At 35.7% G+C, this 16,180-nt stretch overlaps 2 protein-coding genes and 1 pseudogene across 3 annotated transcripts in view; 1 reads left to right on the plus strand and 2 right to left on the minus strand.

The window, feature by feature from the left end:
* Nucleotides 1-16,180, plus strand: part of side-II (sidestep II) — a 262,223-nt gene that overhangs the window by 168,565 nt on the left and 77,478 nt on the right. The window lies entirely within an intron of this gene.
* On the minus strand, nucleotides 628-2,916 carry LOC138856446 (protein toll-like). The gene has a single exon (XM_070107550.1). The coding sequence runs from the start codon at nucleotides 2,914-2,916 to the stop codon at nucleotides 628-630; it is 2,289 nt and encodes a 762-aa protein (XP_069963651.1).
* On the minus strand, nucleotides 13,265-14,807 carry LOC106623320 (protein toll-like; annotated as a pseudogene).

Here is a 16,180-nt window from a genome sequence, read left to right on the forward strand (position 1 = left end):
TTGTTTTTACTCCCCAAACATCGTCTTATTTTAGACTGTCACACTAGGTGTGCCTATTAAGAAGACAATTGTGTTCATGTGTGTCTACGTTATGAGAATTAACCTTTGTTAGAAATAGCTAAGAATTCTTTGTGTGTATCTTCCATCGTTTAACTCACTTAGCTTCTTTCATATGCTTCAGAGAGTCGGCCATTGAGTGGTTCTACACTAAGACACTGTTTTTTCTCTTCCACTTTGAACTGTCTACTATACCACAATTGTCAACAAATTCAACTATAATTTACATGTATTGACTCTCTATAATAGTTTGAGCAGTTAAGATTTGTACCAAAATGTTTATTCAAATGCTAAGTTTAAATACAACATAATTGATAAAAATAAAACTACTTTAATTGAAACAAATTGCATTATTGAGCGATCACCACTATAGGGGTTAACTCTTCAGTAAATTTTGACTTCCTTTATGACTCTCGTATATGGTATTAGTGTGGAAATTGAAAGTAATAGCATCATTTTGAACGAGATGAATTTGTATACATATATATAGAAAAATTCGGAGGAATCTTCAAAAATCTGTACATCTGTAACTGATGACTCGATTCAGCAAATTGCCAGCCTAGGACAAATTTAAACACGCCAACGATTTCGCTCAACCTGTCCCATAACGTATATTCTTCCGTTAACTTCAAGAATATCGGTATTCGGTTTTACACCCATTCTATGTGGCATGGCATATCGTAGTTTATCCCAAAATCTGTCATCTTGCCAATCCAGATATGTGTTCATGTCCAAATTTGCCTTCAATTCCTTATCCAATAAACCACTGTTGATAATGTCACCATATTTAATCATAATTATGCGTGCACGACCTTCGTTCAACGAGCACTGATGCGCTGTGCGAAACTCCATGCGCGCCCATTCCGATTCGATGAAGTGCTGCGAGAGAACAATGATCGTACGACGCGACTGCTCAACCGATTCGATGATTTGTTCAGGTATATACGCGCCTGCCAACCAATTCCGTTCGTGCGTGCATATACGAAATGGTGGTTCACATTGCTCGAGTTGTGGCAATAAAGTCTGGTTGACGAAGTCAGCGTCTTGGTGTGCATACGAGATGAACGCATCGAATGTTTTATTCTTATCCAGCTCATGCTCATTAATGCAACAGCTCAATATGTTGCGACTGTATAACCAGACTTTCAGTTGTAAATTATATTTATAGAATAACGCGATGATGAGAAGTAAAATGATAATAAGTGACGCTGCAGAAGTGACAGCCACAGTCAGGTACTTATAATGTTTAACTTTAATATCAGTTTGGCATAATTCGCTCACGCTTGCTGTTAGGAGGGTATCATTCCGTAGATTATCACATCGTAACTGCTCGACATCGGGTATGCGTTGCCGATGTGCGCGTATCGTGTAGAGCAGCTGTTGAGCAGCACAGTCGCAAAACCAAGGATTTTCACTCAGATTCAGAAATTGTAGTTTCGTGCTCTCATTGAGAAAAGCACGCAAAAAATCAGCACTTAAGGATTTCAAACGATTATTACGTAGATCCAGCACTGTCAAATTGGTTGGAAGTTCAAAGAGACTTATGTTGAATATTTTATTGTTCGAAGCGTAGAGTTTTGAAACGTTTGCATAGCCGAATGTGATGTTTGGCAGCAAACTCGTGAACTTATTACTGCTAATATCAAGTATCGTAGTCGTGAGCGCAACTTGCTCGGGACGTGGCAGCTTTTCGATAACGTCGAGGTCCCCACCGTTGCAGTTGATGGTCAGGAACTCAGATTTAGTGTAACAAACGCATTTGCTGGGACACAGTACAGGTTGCCAAGCACACAGTTCGTCCCGTCGAAGTTGTGCGATATCCGTAAGTTGTTTGGTTGACGTCTGATTACACTGCAAATCGCTTAAAAGTCTCTGATAATTACCATTGTAAATCCATGCTAATGTACAATCGCACATGACAGGGTTGCCACTCAACTTGATTTCGCGCTCACAATCATCAGTTGTAGTGAGTAAATTTGATAAAGCATATATATTTGTAATCAAATTGTGTTCTAAGTTTATTTTTAAAAGGCATTTAACGCTGCTTTTCACCAACCAATCCATACTAAACTGGCTCAAAAGATTGTGACTAAAATCGATGACTCTTAAATTAATGTTGCTTCCTTCATAATTTTCAGCTTGCAATTTGCTGATAGAATTTTGAATCTTGGCTATAGCCAAACACTCACTCATATTGTCATATCCAAAATTTGTTAATAGTGCGGAAGTATTGATGTAATTCTCACTGCCTCGATTACTTTGCAGTTTGTTCCTGCTTACGTCTAGCCTACGAAGATAAGGCAGCGGTTTTAGAGTTTCTTTAAGATTTGTGGTGTCATGTAATCGGTTGCCAGTGAGTTTCAATTGCCATAGAAGGGCAGTTTGGTTGAAAAGTTCAGGCCTTAAATATGTCAACGAATTGTAACTAAGGTCAAGTATTATAAGTTGACGTTGATTTGCAAATAAATTTGGTGGCAATTCCACGATTTCATTCTGACTCAAGTTCAAGCAATTCAATTGCGTAAGTGGTGCAAAAATATTTGTGTCCAACATTTTCATATTATTTCCGGCTAAGACAAGTTGCCTGAGCTTAGTAAGTTTTTGAAAATGTGTTTGCGTCAAGTTTCGCAGCGTGTTGTGCTGTTTCGTTAGACTATGTATGCTAAGCGTAAGAGTTTCGATTGGATCGAACACACACATATCAAATATATTGGTTGGTACAGTTATAATGTCTGCTGTTGATTTTATGATTACTTCAAAGTGAAGTACAACTGGAAATCCATACCAATATTCAATTGGTTGTGAATCAAGATCCCTGTTATATATTACCGTCAGCTTCTTCGGTTTACTCATATACATATACGTTTGATTCACTTCGGCCGTCATAAATAATTCGGGAATAAGGTTCTTACAGTTCCAAGTACGCAAATAACGTGTTTTATGAAGCGCTGGCTGAAATGTTTGCTTGAGTAGAGAAATAATATTTATTTCTGAGTCCTCTTCACAAAGCAGGCCCATCTCATCATCAGAAAAGAAGATTCTTATGTTCATAAAATCACATCTGAAGGAATATTCGGAATAGCAATCGCAAGAAATGCCTTCTAGCTTAGGGCAATACCAAGGCTTTCCTGGCTTATCTATAGACTCGGTAAACAGCTTTTTGGAAATGAGGTTCACCAGAGCGTAATTGTTTAAAATCAGTAAACATGTTATATAGGCGAGTATTATTCGCATATTTGGTGATTTTATTTTATTCAAAGTTAATATTTTACTCTTTGCTTGCAGTTTTTAAATTTGTTCTTTCACTAAATCGGGTATGCCGCAAGACCTATTTATCCAATTCTTGCTAAAATACTAAACAATAAATTTCAAACTGCAGCGAATTAAACTATTGAAATCTTTATTTCAATTCTTATCAAAAAAATATTTAAGAAAACCACAAGAATTCAAAGCACTAGTTATTATCATTGCGGTAATTGTTTGTTGCTGTGATATTAGTATAAAATATTTTTTCTAGATTGAATTTACTCTCTCGTAGCGATGGTAATATCAAACAAAGAGAAAACAGTAATCGAATATTTATTTTGAGATCGCGGTAGCGGGGGGCACGTGTGGGCTCAAAATATTTAAAAACGAGAGCTATATTCACCGAATTCGGTCACGTTAAACAATTTCGGCATCTTCTCCGATAGTGTGAATATTAGTGGAATCGGATTCTAATCCCGCCCACACTCTAAACAACGGTTATGTTGAAAATTACTGATAGTGCAATAAATCATGGATGTGTATTTAAATAGTGTTCACTGAAAGAACCATATCTCGGGAGTAGTTTAAAGGAAATATGAAGCAATATACAGGCCTTAAAAGGGAGGACAACATTTCGATTCAAAGGTGCTTTTTTTAAAGTCAAAATTTAATCTACACAAACTAAAAAATGAGAAATACCGGGAAATCAAATAATAACTGGTTTACCGTAAGTACAGTTTTTTTTTTTTAAAGAGCAAAAACAATTTGATTCTTACACCAACATGATTAGGATTTAGATTACATTAAAAAAGAGTGAAATAGAAGTTTATTTTTTGTTTAGAAACATAGTTTTTTAATAGTTTTAATGTAAATTTATATGAAACTAACCAACACATTTTTCGATAAGTTTATGATTATATTTTATTTTCCCTTCATTTCGTGGTGACCCATTATGGAAGTGAACAAAGCATTGTTTTGGATGAATTATAAACGTGTAGCATGCTAGTATCAAAGTACATGGAATGAGTATTTTTAATTTTGAGCAAATCTTTATACTAAACAAGGGGATATCTCTGATAATTATATAATGTTCTTGCCTTGTGTTGTCCTCTTGTCCATTTTGATATATATATCTCAATTAATTTAAGTGTTACAAATAATCTTTAGTGGAACAAAACTGCTGTACTCTGTGGCAACATGATGCGAGGGTATAACATTTTGTTCATATTGCAACGATATATTTAGACAATCTTTTTTATCGAATTATTAAAATACCGATATAACTATTATCAATTACTGAAAATAAATATTCCGTATTTTTTCCATTTGTTTAATTTTACCATCCCGGGATTATCAAGAAGAATTTTTTTTCAGAATATTTTTGATTGGGAACTAAATGCCGATTTATATGGTTTAATCTGCTCCAGTTGTACATTAACAGTTTAGTATTTCAGCAAGTGTAAGTTAGTTGTCCGAACATCCTGAGTTCTTCCTCCACATTGGTGGCAGCGAGCACGTTTGTTCAGGTTTGGTATTAAATTATCGAAACCGTCTGTATTTTTACTGATATTGTCGAGAGCGGCATTACGCTCTGCACCAGATTGTCGTGGAGCGGCTTGAGTTATTAAAGCTTCTGCGATTCTACGCGAAAGTCAAATTGACTTATAACTTTAGAGATGTCATATATTACACATACAACTTTTAGGTTCTACGCATTAACCATTGTTGAATCGAATGCATTTATAAGCAACGGCCAGTACCATTTATTTCCACGAACCTTAATGCGGTAGTTGTTTATAACATTGATTGACCTAAAATATCCCAAAGCAACTTCTATTCCCTATATAAACTTCCCCATAACTTTTCAAAGAAATCATTTAGGGGGATCTGTGGGCAGGCAGTCATTGATTAAATACGCCAGAATTAAAAAGTTCAAATATGGTACTTAACCTTATCCAGACATTCCTATTTCACATTATGTAAAAGTGCGAAATATAATTACTTCATTCACAAGGTGGCGCTCGAATCGTGCTACAAAGACAAATGGTAATATTTTTTTTAAACCAATGCATTACATTTATTTATTGATATCGGGTCAATACTACTTCTAGCCCTCATTAGATATATGGGTGCTACAATAAGTATTTCAAACTTCCGATTGTCTTTATGTAAGATATCATAGAAAATTTAGACGAACGTATATTTTTGAATATATTATTGTTTAATGTCGAAAATGTGTGAAATTTGTGCATGAACTTCGTAATCACCTTTCTATTACATATCAGGAGGTTCGAAAGTATTTCGATTAGGTATATGGGGGCTAATTAAAATATTTAACCGGTTCAATCCATTTTCGTCGTACTTGCATACTATTATCAGAAAGAGACTCTCTCCGAATTGCAATAATATATCTCACAGATTGACCGCAATAAAGGTAAAATGTTAGCACTAAGCACTGGAGTCCATATTCCGAAACTATGGACTTGAACAGTTGCGGTCCGATTTTGACAGTTTTACACTTGAGATGGCAAACTTCGAAAGCACTATTTGTGCAAAGTCGTGTCGTAATATATTCTATGGTGCTTTATTTGTATACTGGAAAGTGTAAGAATCATATGGAATTTAAAGTTTTGCTATATGGATATATAGGAAATTTTCTCAACCATGGATGCCCTTCCCCAGCGCAAATCGTTGTACTGAATAACAGCCTTGTATCTTATTGCGGGCTTTAATTATGACACTTTATAGGGTTTTGACTAATGATTTCGCTTGCACAGACGGAGAGACAGACACTCACTCGGAATTCATCTCTATACAACTCCATATCTATCTCGATTAGTTTTGAATAAAACTATTATACTCTGGAGCAGCATGTTGCAAGAGTATAAAAATTGGCACTTCTCAGTTCAAATTTATCACAAATTTTTGTCAGCACCGAGGAGCTTCTGAATTGGAGAAATTTGGGACTTTGTTTTACTGTATTTTAAACTTTTTTTTTAAATAAGTAAACATGAATATTTTACTTACTTAGCCCTTCTATGCTTGGTCAAAAAAAAAAAAAAAAATCGTAATGAAATAATGCCTGAACATATAAAATATTTTTTAATTAAGTTGATTGTATTTAGTAATGCATATATTCAATAAGCGATGTACAAAAGTTTATTCGAAACGGTCACCTTTTGCCTTCACAGAAGCCCTCAAATACAAGTAATTCGGCCATTGATGAATAGCTGCAGGCATGGTTTCTGTTGGTATTGATGTCGCTGCTCGAACCAAATCTGTACTTCCAACCGGCGTTTCGTCTGCAGCTATGAAACCTGGAATATTTCCATAAGTCACTTCTGGGTGCTCTTTGTCTTGCTTCAGAGTTGAATACCATAAGTGCAGATCGGTTTAAGGACTTGTTTAAGGTTGATACAAGAGTAGCTTGTTGTATATTGACAAGGCGGAATATCTGCCTAATAGCCAGTACATTTTTCTGTACTTAAGTTTTAATTCTTCTTGTTTTTTTTTGACATGTGATTTCCACCTTAGTTTAGTATCAAGTGTCATACCAAGATATTTTGCTGTATTCTCATACGGAACTATTTTTTGGTTCATAAATATTGGTTTGTGCTGTATACGTTTATTGGTGAAATCGAGATGCTCTGATTTGGTTTCATTCAGCTTAATGCGCCAAGTAGTTGTCCAGCGTTGTACTTCTGCAATGGCTTTTTGTAATTTTTCTGTTGACTCAATATTATTGTCGCCAACGGCTAAAATAGCAGTATCATCAGCAAATATAGCAACAATATTTTCGTTAAATGTTGGTAGGTCACTAGTATATAAGAGATAAAGAACTGGTCCCAATACACTACCTTGCGGAACTCCCGCTTGGATTTTTTTTAGAGCAGAAAAAGCGTCCTCTTGTTTGATTCTGAAATAGCGTTCTGATATATATGATTTCAGAATTTTCGAGAATTGTGTTGGAAGAAACATTTTAAGTTTATACTTTAATCCTGCATGCCAAACTTTATCGAAAGCTTGTGCTACATCTAGGAATATAGCTAAGCACACTTTTTTTCTTCTAATGCTTTTTCAATTGTATCAGTTATTTGATGAACCTGATCAATCGTAGAGTGTTGATTCCGAAAACCAAATTGATGATTTGGAATAAGATTTTTCTCATCAATTATTGGTTTGAATCTTTTTAGTAAAAGTTTTTCAAACAATTTGGATATAACCGGTAGCAGAGAAATTGGTCGGTATGATGTGGTTTCATGGGGTGGCTTTCCAGGTTTGGGTATCACAATAACTTCAGCCACTTTCCATAATGACGGTAAATATTGTAGTCTGAATGATGCATTAATCAGATTGGTTATTTTAACTAATGCTTTCCTTGGTAGTTCTCTAAGTATCTGGCCGGTGATCAGGTCGAAACCATGAGCTTTTTTAGGGTTCATGGTATTTCCATATTTTCTTGTGCAATAATGTTTGGTAACAGTGTAGTGTCATCCATCGTGTTAGGTTGAAAGATCGTTTCAAGGTGTTCAGCAAATCTGAATGCTTTCTGATAGCTATTTTTAGCCCAGCTACCATCAATGTTTTTAATTGGAGGGGTTTGCATAATTGGCCTCTTCAGTCTTTTGGTAGACTTCCAAATTGAATATTCAGTACTTGAGTCATTTGTAAGTTCACATAGAAACGCACTCAATGTATCGTTCTTAAATTGTTTAATTTCGTTTTTCAATTGAGACGTTAAGTTATTCAGTCTAGTTTTATCTTGTGGGGCTCTGGATTATTGCCATTTTTTCCTCGCTTTTCTTTTTCCAAAAATTAATTCCAATATTTCTTTAGGTAAGGTACCCAAGTTTTGATTTGAATTGAATTCATCAGAATAACTTTAATAATGCTTTCTAAACTCTTGTAACATGTTGCTGCAGAGTATAACAGTTTTGTTCACCTAACAGTTGTTTGTATCACCTAAAAATTATCAAGCAAGATATGGGATATAAATGGTCACTATGATGATCACGATGATGAGACGAATTGAAATCTGAGTGACTGTCCGTCTGTCCGTCCGTCCGTCCATCTGTACAACCGATAACTTGGGTAAAAATTAAGATATCTTAATAAAACTTGGTACACGTGTTTGATGGCAAAAAAAGTAATGACGCGTTCATAGATTGGCGTAATCGAACCACTACCACGCCCACAAACGGCCATTAAATGAGAATTTATAAAGTGCCATAACTAAGCACTAAAATAAGATATATAACTGTCATTTGGCGCAGAGGATCACAGAAAACACTGTTTTTTTTTTATTCAAATTGGCTTTATTCATCAATACAATTTCCATCAAGAGCAATACAATAATTCCAGCGCCCTCTGGCGTTTCAATATCGCTTTTGTAGAATGATTTGTCTTTTGCCTCAAAAAAGGCCTCAGTTTCAGTGATAACTTCTTCATTCGAGCACAATTTGTTACCGGCGAGCAATTTTTTGAGGCCATTAGTCGCTGGGAACCACACCTGGAGAATAAGGTGGATGCGGCAGTAATTCAAAGTGCAATTCATGCATTTTTGTCATTGTTTTGATTGACTTCTGATACAGTGCGTTGTCTTGATGAAAAAAAAATTTTTTTTTTCAATAACGCTATACAAGTATGATGGTTTTCCCTTATCAATCTAGTTGATGAATATTACACCTTTCATATCCCAAAATACCGAAGCCGTAACCTTTCTAGCTAATTGTTGTGCTTTTGGGATCTCTAGAGGAAGTTCACCAGCTACTGTTCACTCAAATGACGCTCGTTTTGATTCCAGGGTGAAGTGATCAATCCTGGTTTCATCCAACACTGCTCAGAATCATCAACTCGTTGCTGTTTTTGGTCAACAATCAGCAAACGCGTCACCGAGTTTGAACAAGGCTTTCTCATGGACAAATACTCATACAAGATAAAGCCAACACGTTCTTTTGAAAACGTTACGATGTCAGCTATATCACGCAACTTCACTTTCCGATCAATCAGAACCTTTTTTTGGATTTTTCTTTATATTTTGTGGTTTTACAGCTTCATTTGGACGCCCACTGAAGACCAACGTTTTATTGTGGTTTCTGATGACACGGAATCTCCATAACGCTATTGCCTCGCTTGAACGGTATTTTTCCCATCAAGAAGCAGTGTAAAATTCAAACATAAAATTGTTTATCATCTATTGTTTTTAAAATAACGCAACTAGTGTCACATTCATATAATTTCATAGATTATCCAAAATGTATCCAGAGAATTGCGAATATTTCCAACTATAGTCTGAAAGTATACCAGTATATTTTTATACTCTCGCAACCTCTTGCTACAGAGTATAATAGTTTTGTTCACCTAACGGTTGTTTGAATCACCTAAAACTAATCGAGTTAGATATAGGGTTATATATATATAAATGATCAGGATGAAGAGACGAGTAGAAATCCGGGTGACTGTCTGTCCGTCCGTCCGTCTGTCCGTCCGTCCGTCTGTCCGTCCGTCCGTCTGTCCGTCCGTCCGTGCAAGCTCTAACTTGAGTAAAAATTGAGATATCTTTATGAAACTGGGTAGACATGTTTCTTGGTACCGTGAGACGGTTGATATTGCAGACGGGCGTAATCGGACCACTGCCACGCCCACAAAACGCCATTATTCAAAAACAAATAAATTGCCATAACTAAGCTCCGCAATAAGATACAAGACTGTTATTTGCTACACAGGATCACATTAGGGAGGGGCATCTGCAGTTAGAACTTTTTTTTTTAAAGTGGGCGTGGTCCCGCCCCTAATAGGTTTAATGTGCATATCTCCTAAACCGCTAATGCAATAACAACAAAATTCAGTGGAAGCAAATGTTTTTAGAACCTCTATCTACAGTGTGAAATCGGGTGGCAACTCCGCCCACTCCCCATATAACGGTACTGTTAAAAACTACTAAAAGCGCGATAAATCAAGCACTAAACACGCCAGAGACATTAAATTTTATCTCTGAGATGGTATAAATTGGCTTAATAGGAACCGCGTTCAAAATTAGTCAGTGGGCGTGGCACAGCCCACTTTTAGGTGAAAACCCATATCTTGAGATCTGCTCAACCGATTTCAACCAAATTCGATGCATAACGCTCTTTTCATGTTTCTATGTCATAGTGCGAAAATGGGCGAAATCGGACTTCAACCACGCCTACATCCCATATAACACCATTTTAAATTCCATCTGATTCTTTCACTTTCCACTATGCAAATCAGGCAACAATGACTGTATCGGGATAAAACTTTGCGTGAATAATGTGATTAAAATATGCCACCTTATGGATAAAAATTGTCTTAATCGAACCAAAACAGTTCAAGCCCCCAAGTACTAAATATGTGGACCCCAGTGCCTATATTTGACCTTCTACCGAAAATATCAGTCAATCCACAAAGAAATCTCAAAAGTATAAAATGTTCGGTTACATCCGAACTTAGCCCTTCCTTACTTGTTCAAAATATTTTCATAATTGGTGATTGCAGTAACCTAGAAAATTTTTGAATATCAACACAAAAATTTTCCAAGCGTCAATCCGGAGCAGTTATAACCTTGATAATCTGTATCTTTCGATAATTGTCGTATTTGAAAACCATTAAATATTCCACCTTTCAACTTTTCCTTACTAAGCTGCAAACATTTTCTACATATCTAATTAAAACAATATCCGCGTCCACTACTTTGAAATTCTCTATCATATTTGTCATTTTGAGAAATGTTAGTTTGGCATAGATGTTGCACCTTTCCATCCTCTCGTAGAATTTAGCGATTGCTGCGGATTTCGCGATATCATTGTTTCTAAGCGCATGTTAATAACTTTTCAAATGCAAAGGGAGAGTTTGATTGAGTGAAGAAGGTTCGCAAAACCCTCATCGTAGCTCGAAAAATAATATAATAATATTATAACTAACAAGGCGATAACTGATCAATACATGAAAAAATCATAAAAACGAGCGCACTTTCAATACTTTCATGATTAAATTTGTTATCTGGACAATTGAAATCATCAAAATTTGCTAAGAAATCCAGCGCATCAAGCAAATATTAATTTTCGCGAAGCTGTGTTATTCTCTCGCTATATGTTGCCACAGAGTATACCAGTTAGCCCTCTTAACGCTTGTTTGTAATACATATAACTAATCGAGATAAATAAAGAGTTATACATATCAATTTGAATATAATTACGAGACGAGTTGAATTCCGGATGACTTTTTGTCTGAGTAAAACTCAGATGTCTCTATAAAACTTGTTATATAATACTTGTTCCCTGCCACCCAATAGAAGATTATATGGCAGATGGCGTAATCGGATCATTACCACGCCCACAAAATGGTGTTTAGAGAAAAACGTAGAAGTGATAGGACCAAGTATGGTATGGAAGATTGCAGAGGAGAACGGCATTTGTTGCTTACAAATTTAAAAAAAAATGGGCATGGGACCGCCCCTAATAAGCTTTATGTACATATCTCACAAACTATGTGCGATAATTGAAATAATTTGGATTTTCTTGACCTCAATATAACAAAGTGTTATAAGTGGAATTAGTCGAGGCCTTGATCGGGTTGTCCATATTGTCCCAATATAATAATTTTCACCCATCTGGTTAACTTCTCCCTCTTATTTATTTGCCTTTTATCCTTAAAAATTGGACGATTATAAAATGTTCGGTTACAGTCGTTAGATGCTACAAACAAAGTTTATTAAAAATTTTAACAAAATTAATTATGTTTTCGGTTCAACAGATGATATATTAATGGACTTAAGTAAGTGTTTTCTTCTGATAATAATATGGTCTAGAGTAAACAAGTAATGAAATTGGTACATACCTCGGTCCATCGTCTATATATTTAATATAATCGCCAATTGTTCGAGTAATAATACGACTATCGATATAATATTATATTATGTGCCCCTTAATCCAGTGTGAAATTTTAAATACAAATTCTATTTTTATATATGTCGATAGCCCATACCTTTAAATATACCTTACTAAAATTTCTAATCAATAGGATTCACAGGACAGGTCACAAATACACCAGATTTTTGCCTAAAACTCCACTTTTTTTATTAAGTTGTGCATTGTTTTACCGTAGGTTATTGAACGGACCAAGTCTTTGCGAGAGATTTGTTAATGCTTCAACCACGGAAAAGCCCGCTGTTGTGCCTTCTAACAGCGTCATCAATCGCATTCAAAACAAATTTTAATTTATTCTCTAAAAATTTTACTACATATTACTTAAACTGTATAAATATACCTTAACAATTTAAAAACAATTAATGTGTTTTTGGTTTGTTTTTACTCCCCAAACATCGTCTTATTTTAGGCTGTCTCACTAGGTGTGCCTATTAAGAAGACAATTGAGTTCATGTGTGTCTACGTTATGAGAATTAACCTTTGTTAGAAATAGCTAAGAATTCTTTGTGTGTATCTTCCATCGTTTAACTCACTTAGCTTGTTTCATATGCTTCAGAGAGTCTGCCATTGAGTGGTTCTACCTTAAGACACTGTTTTTTCTCTTCCACTTTGAACTGTCTACTGTACCACAATTGTCAACAAATTCAACTATAGTTCACATGCATTGATCTAAAATTGATTGAGGGTTAAGATTTGTACCAAAATGTTTATTCAAATGCTAAGTATTTATTTTGTTAAAATATAACAGAATTGATTTAAGGAAATTACTTTAATTAAAACAAATTGCATTATTGAGCGATCACCACTACAGGGGTTAACTCTTCAGTAAATTTTGACTTCCTTTATGACTCTCGTATATGGTATTAGTGTGGAAATTGAAAGTAATAGCATCATTTTGAACGAGATGAATTTGTATACATATATATAGAAACATTCGGAGGAATCTTCAAACATCTGTACATCTGTAACTGTTGACTCGATTCAGCAATTGCCAGCATACGACAAATTTAAACAGATTAGTCAGGCCAACGATTTCTCTCAACCTGTCCCATAACGAATTTTCTTTCACTAACTTTAAGAATATCGATATTCAGTTTTTTACCCATTCTATGTGGCATGGCGTAACGTAGTTTATCCCAAAATCTGTCATCTTGCCAATCCAGATATGTCTTCATGTCCAAATATGCCTTCAATTCCTTATCCAATAAACCACTGTTGATAATTTCACCATATTTAATCATAATTATGCGTGCACGACCTTCGTTCAACGAGCACTGATGCGCTGTGCGAAACTCCATGCGCGCCCATTCCGATTCGATGAAGTGCTGCGAGAGAACAATGATCGTACGACGCGACTGCTCAACCGATTCGATGATTTGTTCAGGTATATACGCGCCTGCCAACCAATTCCGTTCGTGCGTGCATATACGAAATGGTGGTTCGCATTGCTCGAGTTGTGGCAGTAATGTTTGGTTGACGAAGTCAGCGTCTTGGTGTGCAGAGGAGATGAACGCATCGAATCTTTTATTCTTATCCAGCTCACGCTCATGAATGCAACAAGTTAATATATTGTGGCTATATAAAATATGTGGCTTTCGCTTGCAAATTATATTTATAGAATAACGCGATGATGAGAAGTAACATAATAATAAGTGACGCTGCAGAAGTGACAGCCACGGTCAGGTACTTATAATATTTAACGTTAATATCAGTTTGGCATAATTCGCTCACGCTCGCTGTTATGAGGGTAACATTCTGTAGATTATCACATCGTAACTGCTCGACATCGGGTATGCGTTGCCGATGTGCGCGTATCGTGTAGAGCAGCTGTTGAGCAGCACAGTCGCAAAACCAAGGATTTTCACTCAGATTCAGAAATTGTAGTTTCGTGCTCTCATTGAGAAAAGCACGCAAAAAATCAGCACTTAAGGATTGCAAACGATTATTACGTAGATCCAGCACTGTCAAATTGGTTGGAAGTTCAAAGAGACTTATGTTGAAGATTTTATTGTTCGAAGCGTAGAGTTTTGAAACGTTTGCATAGCCGAATGTGATGTTTGGCAGCAAACTCGTGAACTTATTACTGCTAATATCAAGTATCGTAGTCGTGAGCGCAACTTGCTCGGGACGTGGCAGCTTTTCGATAACGTCGAGTTCCCTACCGTTGCAGTTGATGGTCAGGAACTCAGATTTAGTGTAACAAACGCATTTGCTGGGACACAATACAGGTTGCCAAGCACACAGTTCGTCCCGTCGAAGTTGTGCGATATCCGTAAGTTGTTTGGTTGACGTCTGATTACACTGCAAATCGCTAAAAAGCCTCTGATAATTATCATTGTAAATCCATGCTAATGTGCAATCGCACACGACAGGGTTGCCACTCAATTTGATTTCGCGCTTACAATCATCAGTTGTAGTGAGTAAATTTGATAAAGCATAGATATTTGTAATCAAATTGTGTTCTAAGTTTATTTTTAAAAGGCATTTAACGCTGCTTTTCACCAACCAATCCATACTAAACTGGCTCAAAAGATTGTGACTAAAATCGATGACTCTTAAATTAATGTTGCTTCCTTCATAATTTTCAGCTTGCAATTTGCTGATAGAATTTAGAATCTCGGCTATAGTCAAAAACATACCGATATTTTCATATCCAAAATTAGTTAATAGTGCGGAAGTATTGAAGTAATTCTCACTGCCTCGATTACTTTGCAGTTTGTTCCTGCTTACGTCTAACCTATGTAGATAAGGAAGCGGTTTTAGAGTTTCTTCAAGATTTGTGGTGTCATGTAATCGATTGCCAGTGAGTTTCAATTGCCATAGAAGGGGAGTTTGGTTGAAAAGTTCAGCCGCTAAATATGTCAACGAATTGTAACTAAGGTCAAGTATTATAAGTTTATGTTGATTTGCAAATAAATTTGGTGGCAATTCCTCGATTTCATTCTGACTTAAGTTCAAGCAATTCAATTGCGTAAGTGGTGCAAAAATATTTGCGTCCAACATTTTCATATTATTTCCGGCTAAGACAAGTTGTCTGAGTTTACTAAATTTTTGAAAATGGTTTTGCGTCAAGTTTCGCAGCGTGTTGTGCTGTTTCGTTATACTATGTATGCTAAGCGTAAGAGTTTCGATTGGATCGAACACACACCTATCAAATATATTGGTTGGTACAGTTATAATGTCTGCTGTTGATTTTATGATTACTTCAAAGTGAAGTACAACTGGAAATCCATACCAATATTCAATTGGTTGTGAATCAAGATCCCTGTTATATATTACCGTCAGCTTCTTCGGTTTACTCATATACATATACGTTTGATTCACTTCGGCCGTCATAAATAATTCGGGAATAAGGTTCTTACAGTTCCAAGTACGCAAATAACGTGTTTTATGAAGCGCTGGCTGAAATGTTTGCTTGAGTAGAGAAATAATATTTATTTCTGAGTCCTCTTCACAAAGCAGGCCCATCTCATCATCAGAAAAGAAGATTCTTATGTTCATAAAATCACATCTGAAGGAATATTCGGAATAGCAATCGCAAGAAATGCCTTCTAGCTTAGGGCAATACCAAGGCTTTCCTGGCTTATCTATAGACTCGGTAAACAGCTTTTTGGAAATGAGGTTCACCAGAGCGTAATTGTTTAAAATCAGTAAACATGTTATATAGGCGAGTATTATTCGCATATTTGGTGATTTTATTTTATTCAAAGTTAATATTTTACTCTTTGCTTGTAGTTTTTAAATTTGTTCTTTCACTAAATCGGGTATGCCGCAAGACCTATTTATCCAATTCTTGCTAAAATACTAAACAATAAATTTCAAACTGCAGCGAATTAAACTATTGAAATCTTTATTTCAATTCTTATCAAAAAAATATTTAAGAAAACCACAAGAATTCAAAGCACTAGTTATTATCTTTGCGGTAATTGTTT

Source organism: Bactrocera oleae, chromosome 3 (assembly GCF_042242935.1).
Source record: "Bactrocera oleae isolate idBacOlea1 chromosome 3, idBacOlea1, whole genome shotgun sequence".
Classification (NCBI taxonomy): Eukaryota; Metazoa; Arthropoda; class Insecta; order Diptera; family Tephritidae; genus Bactrocera; species Bactrocera oleae.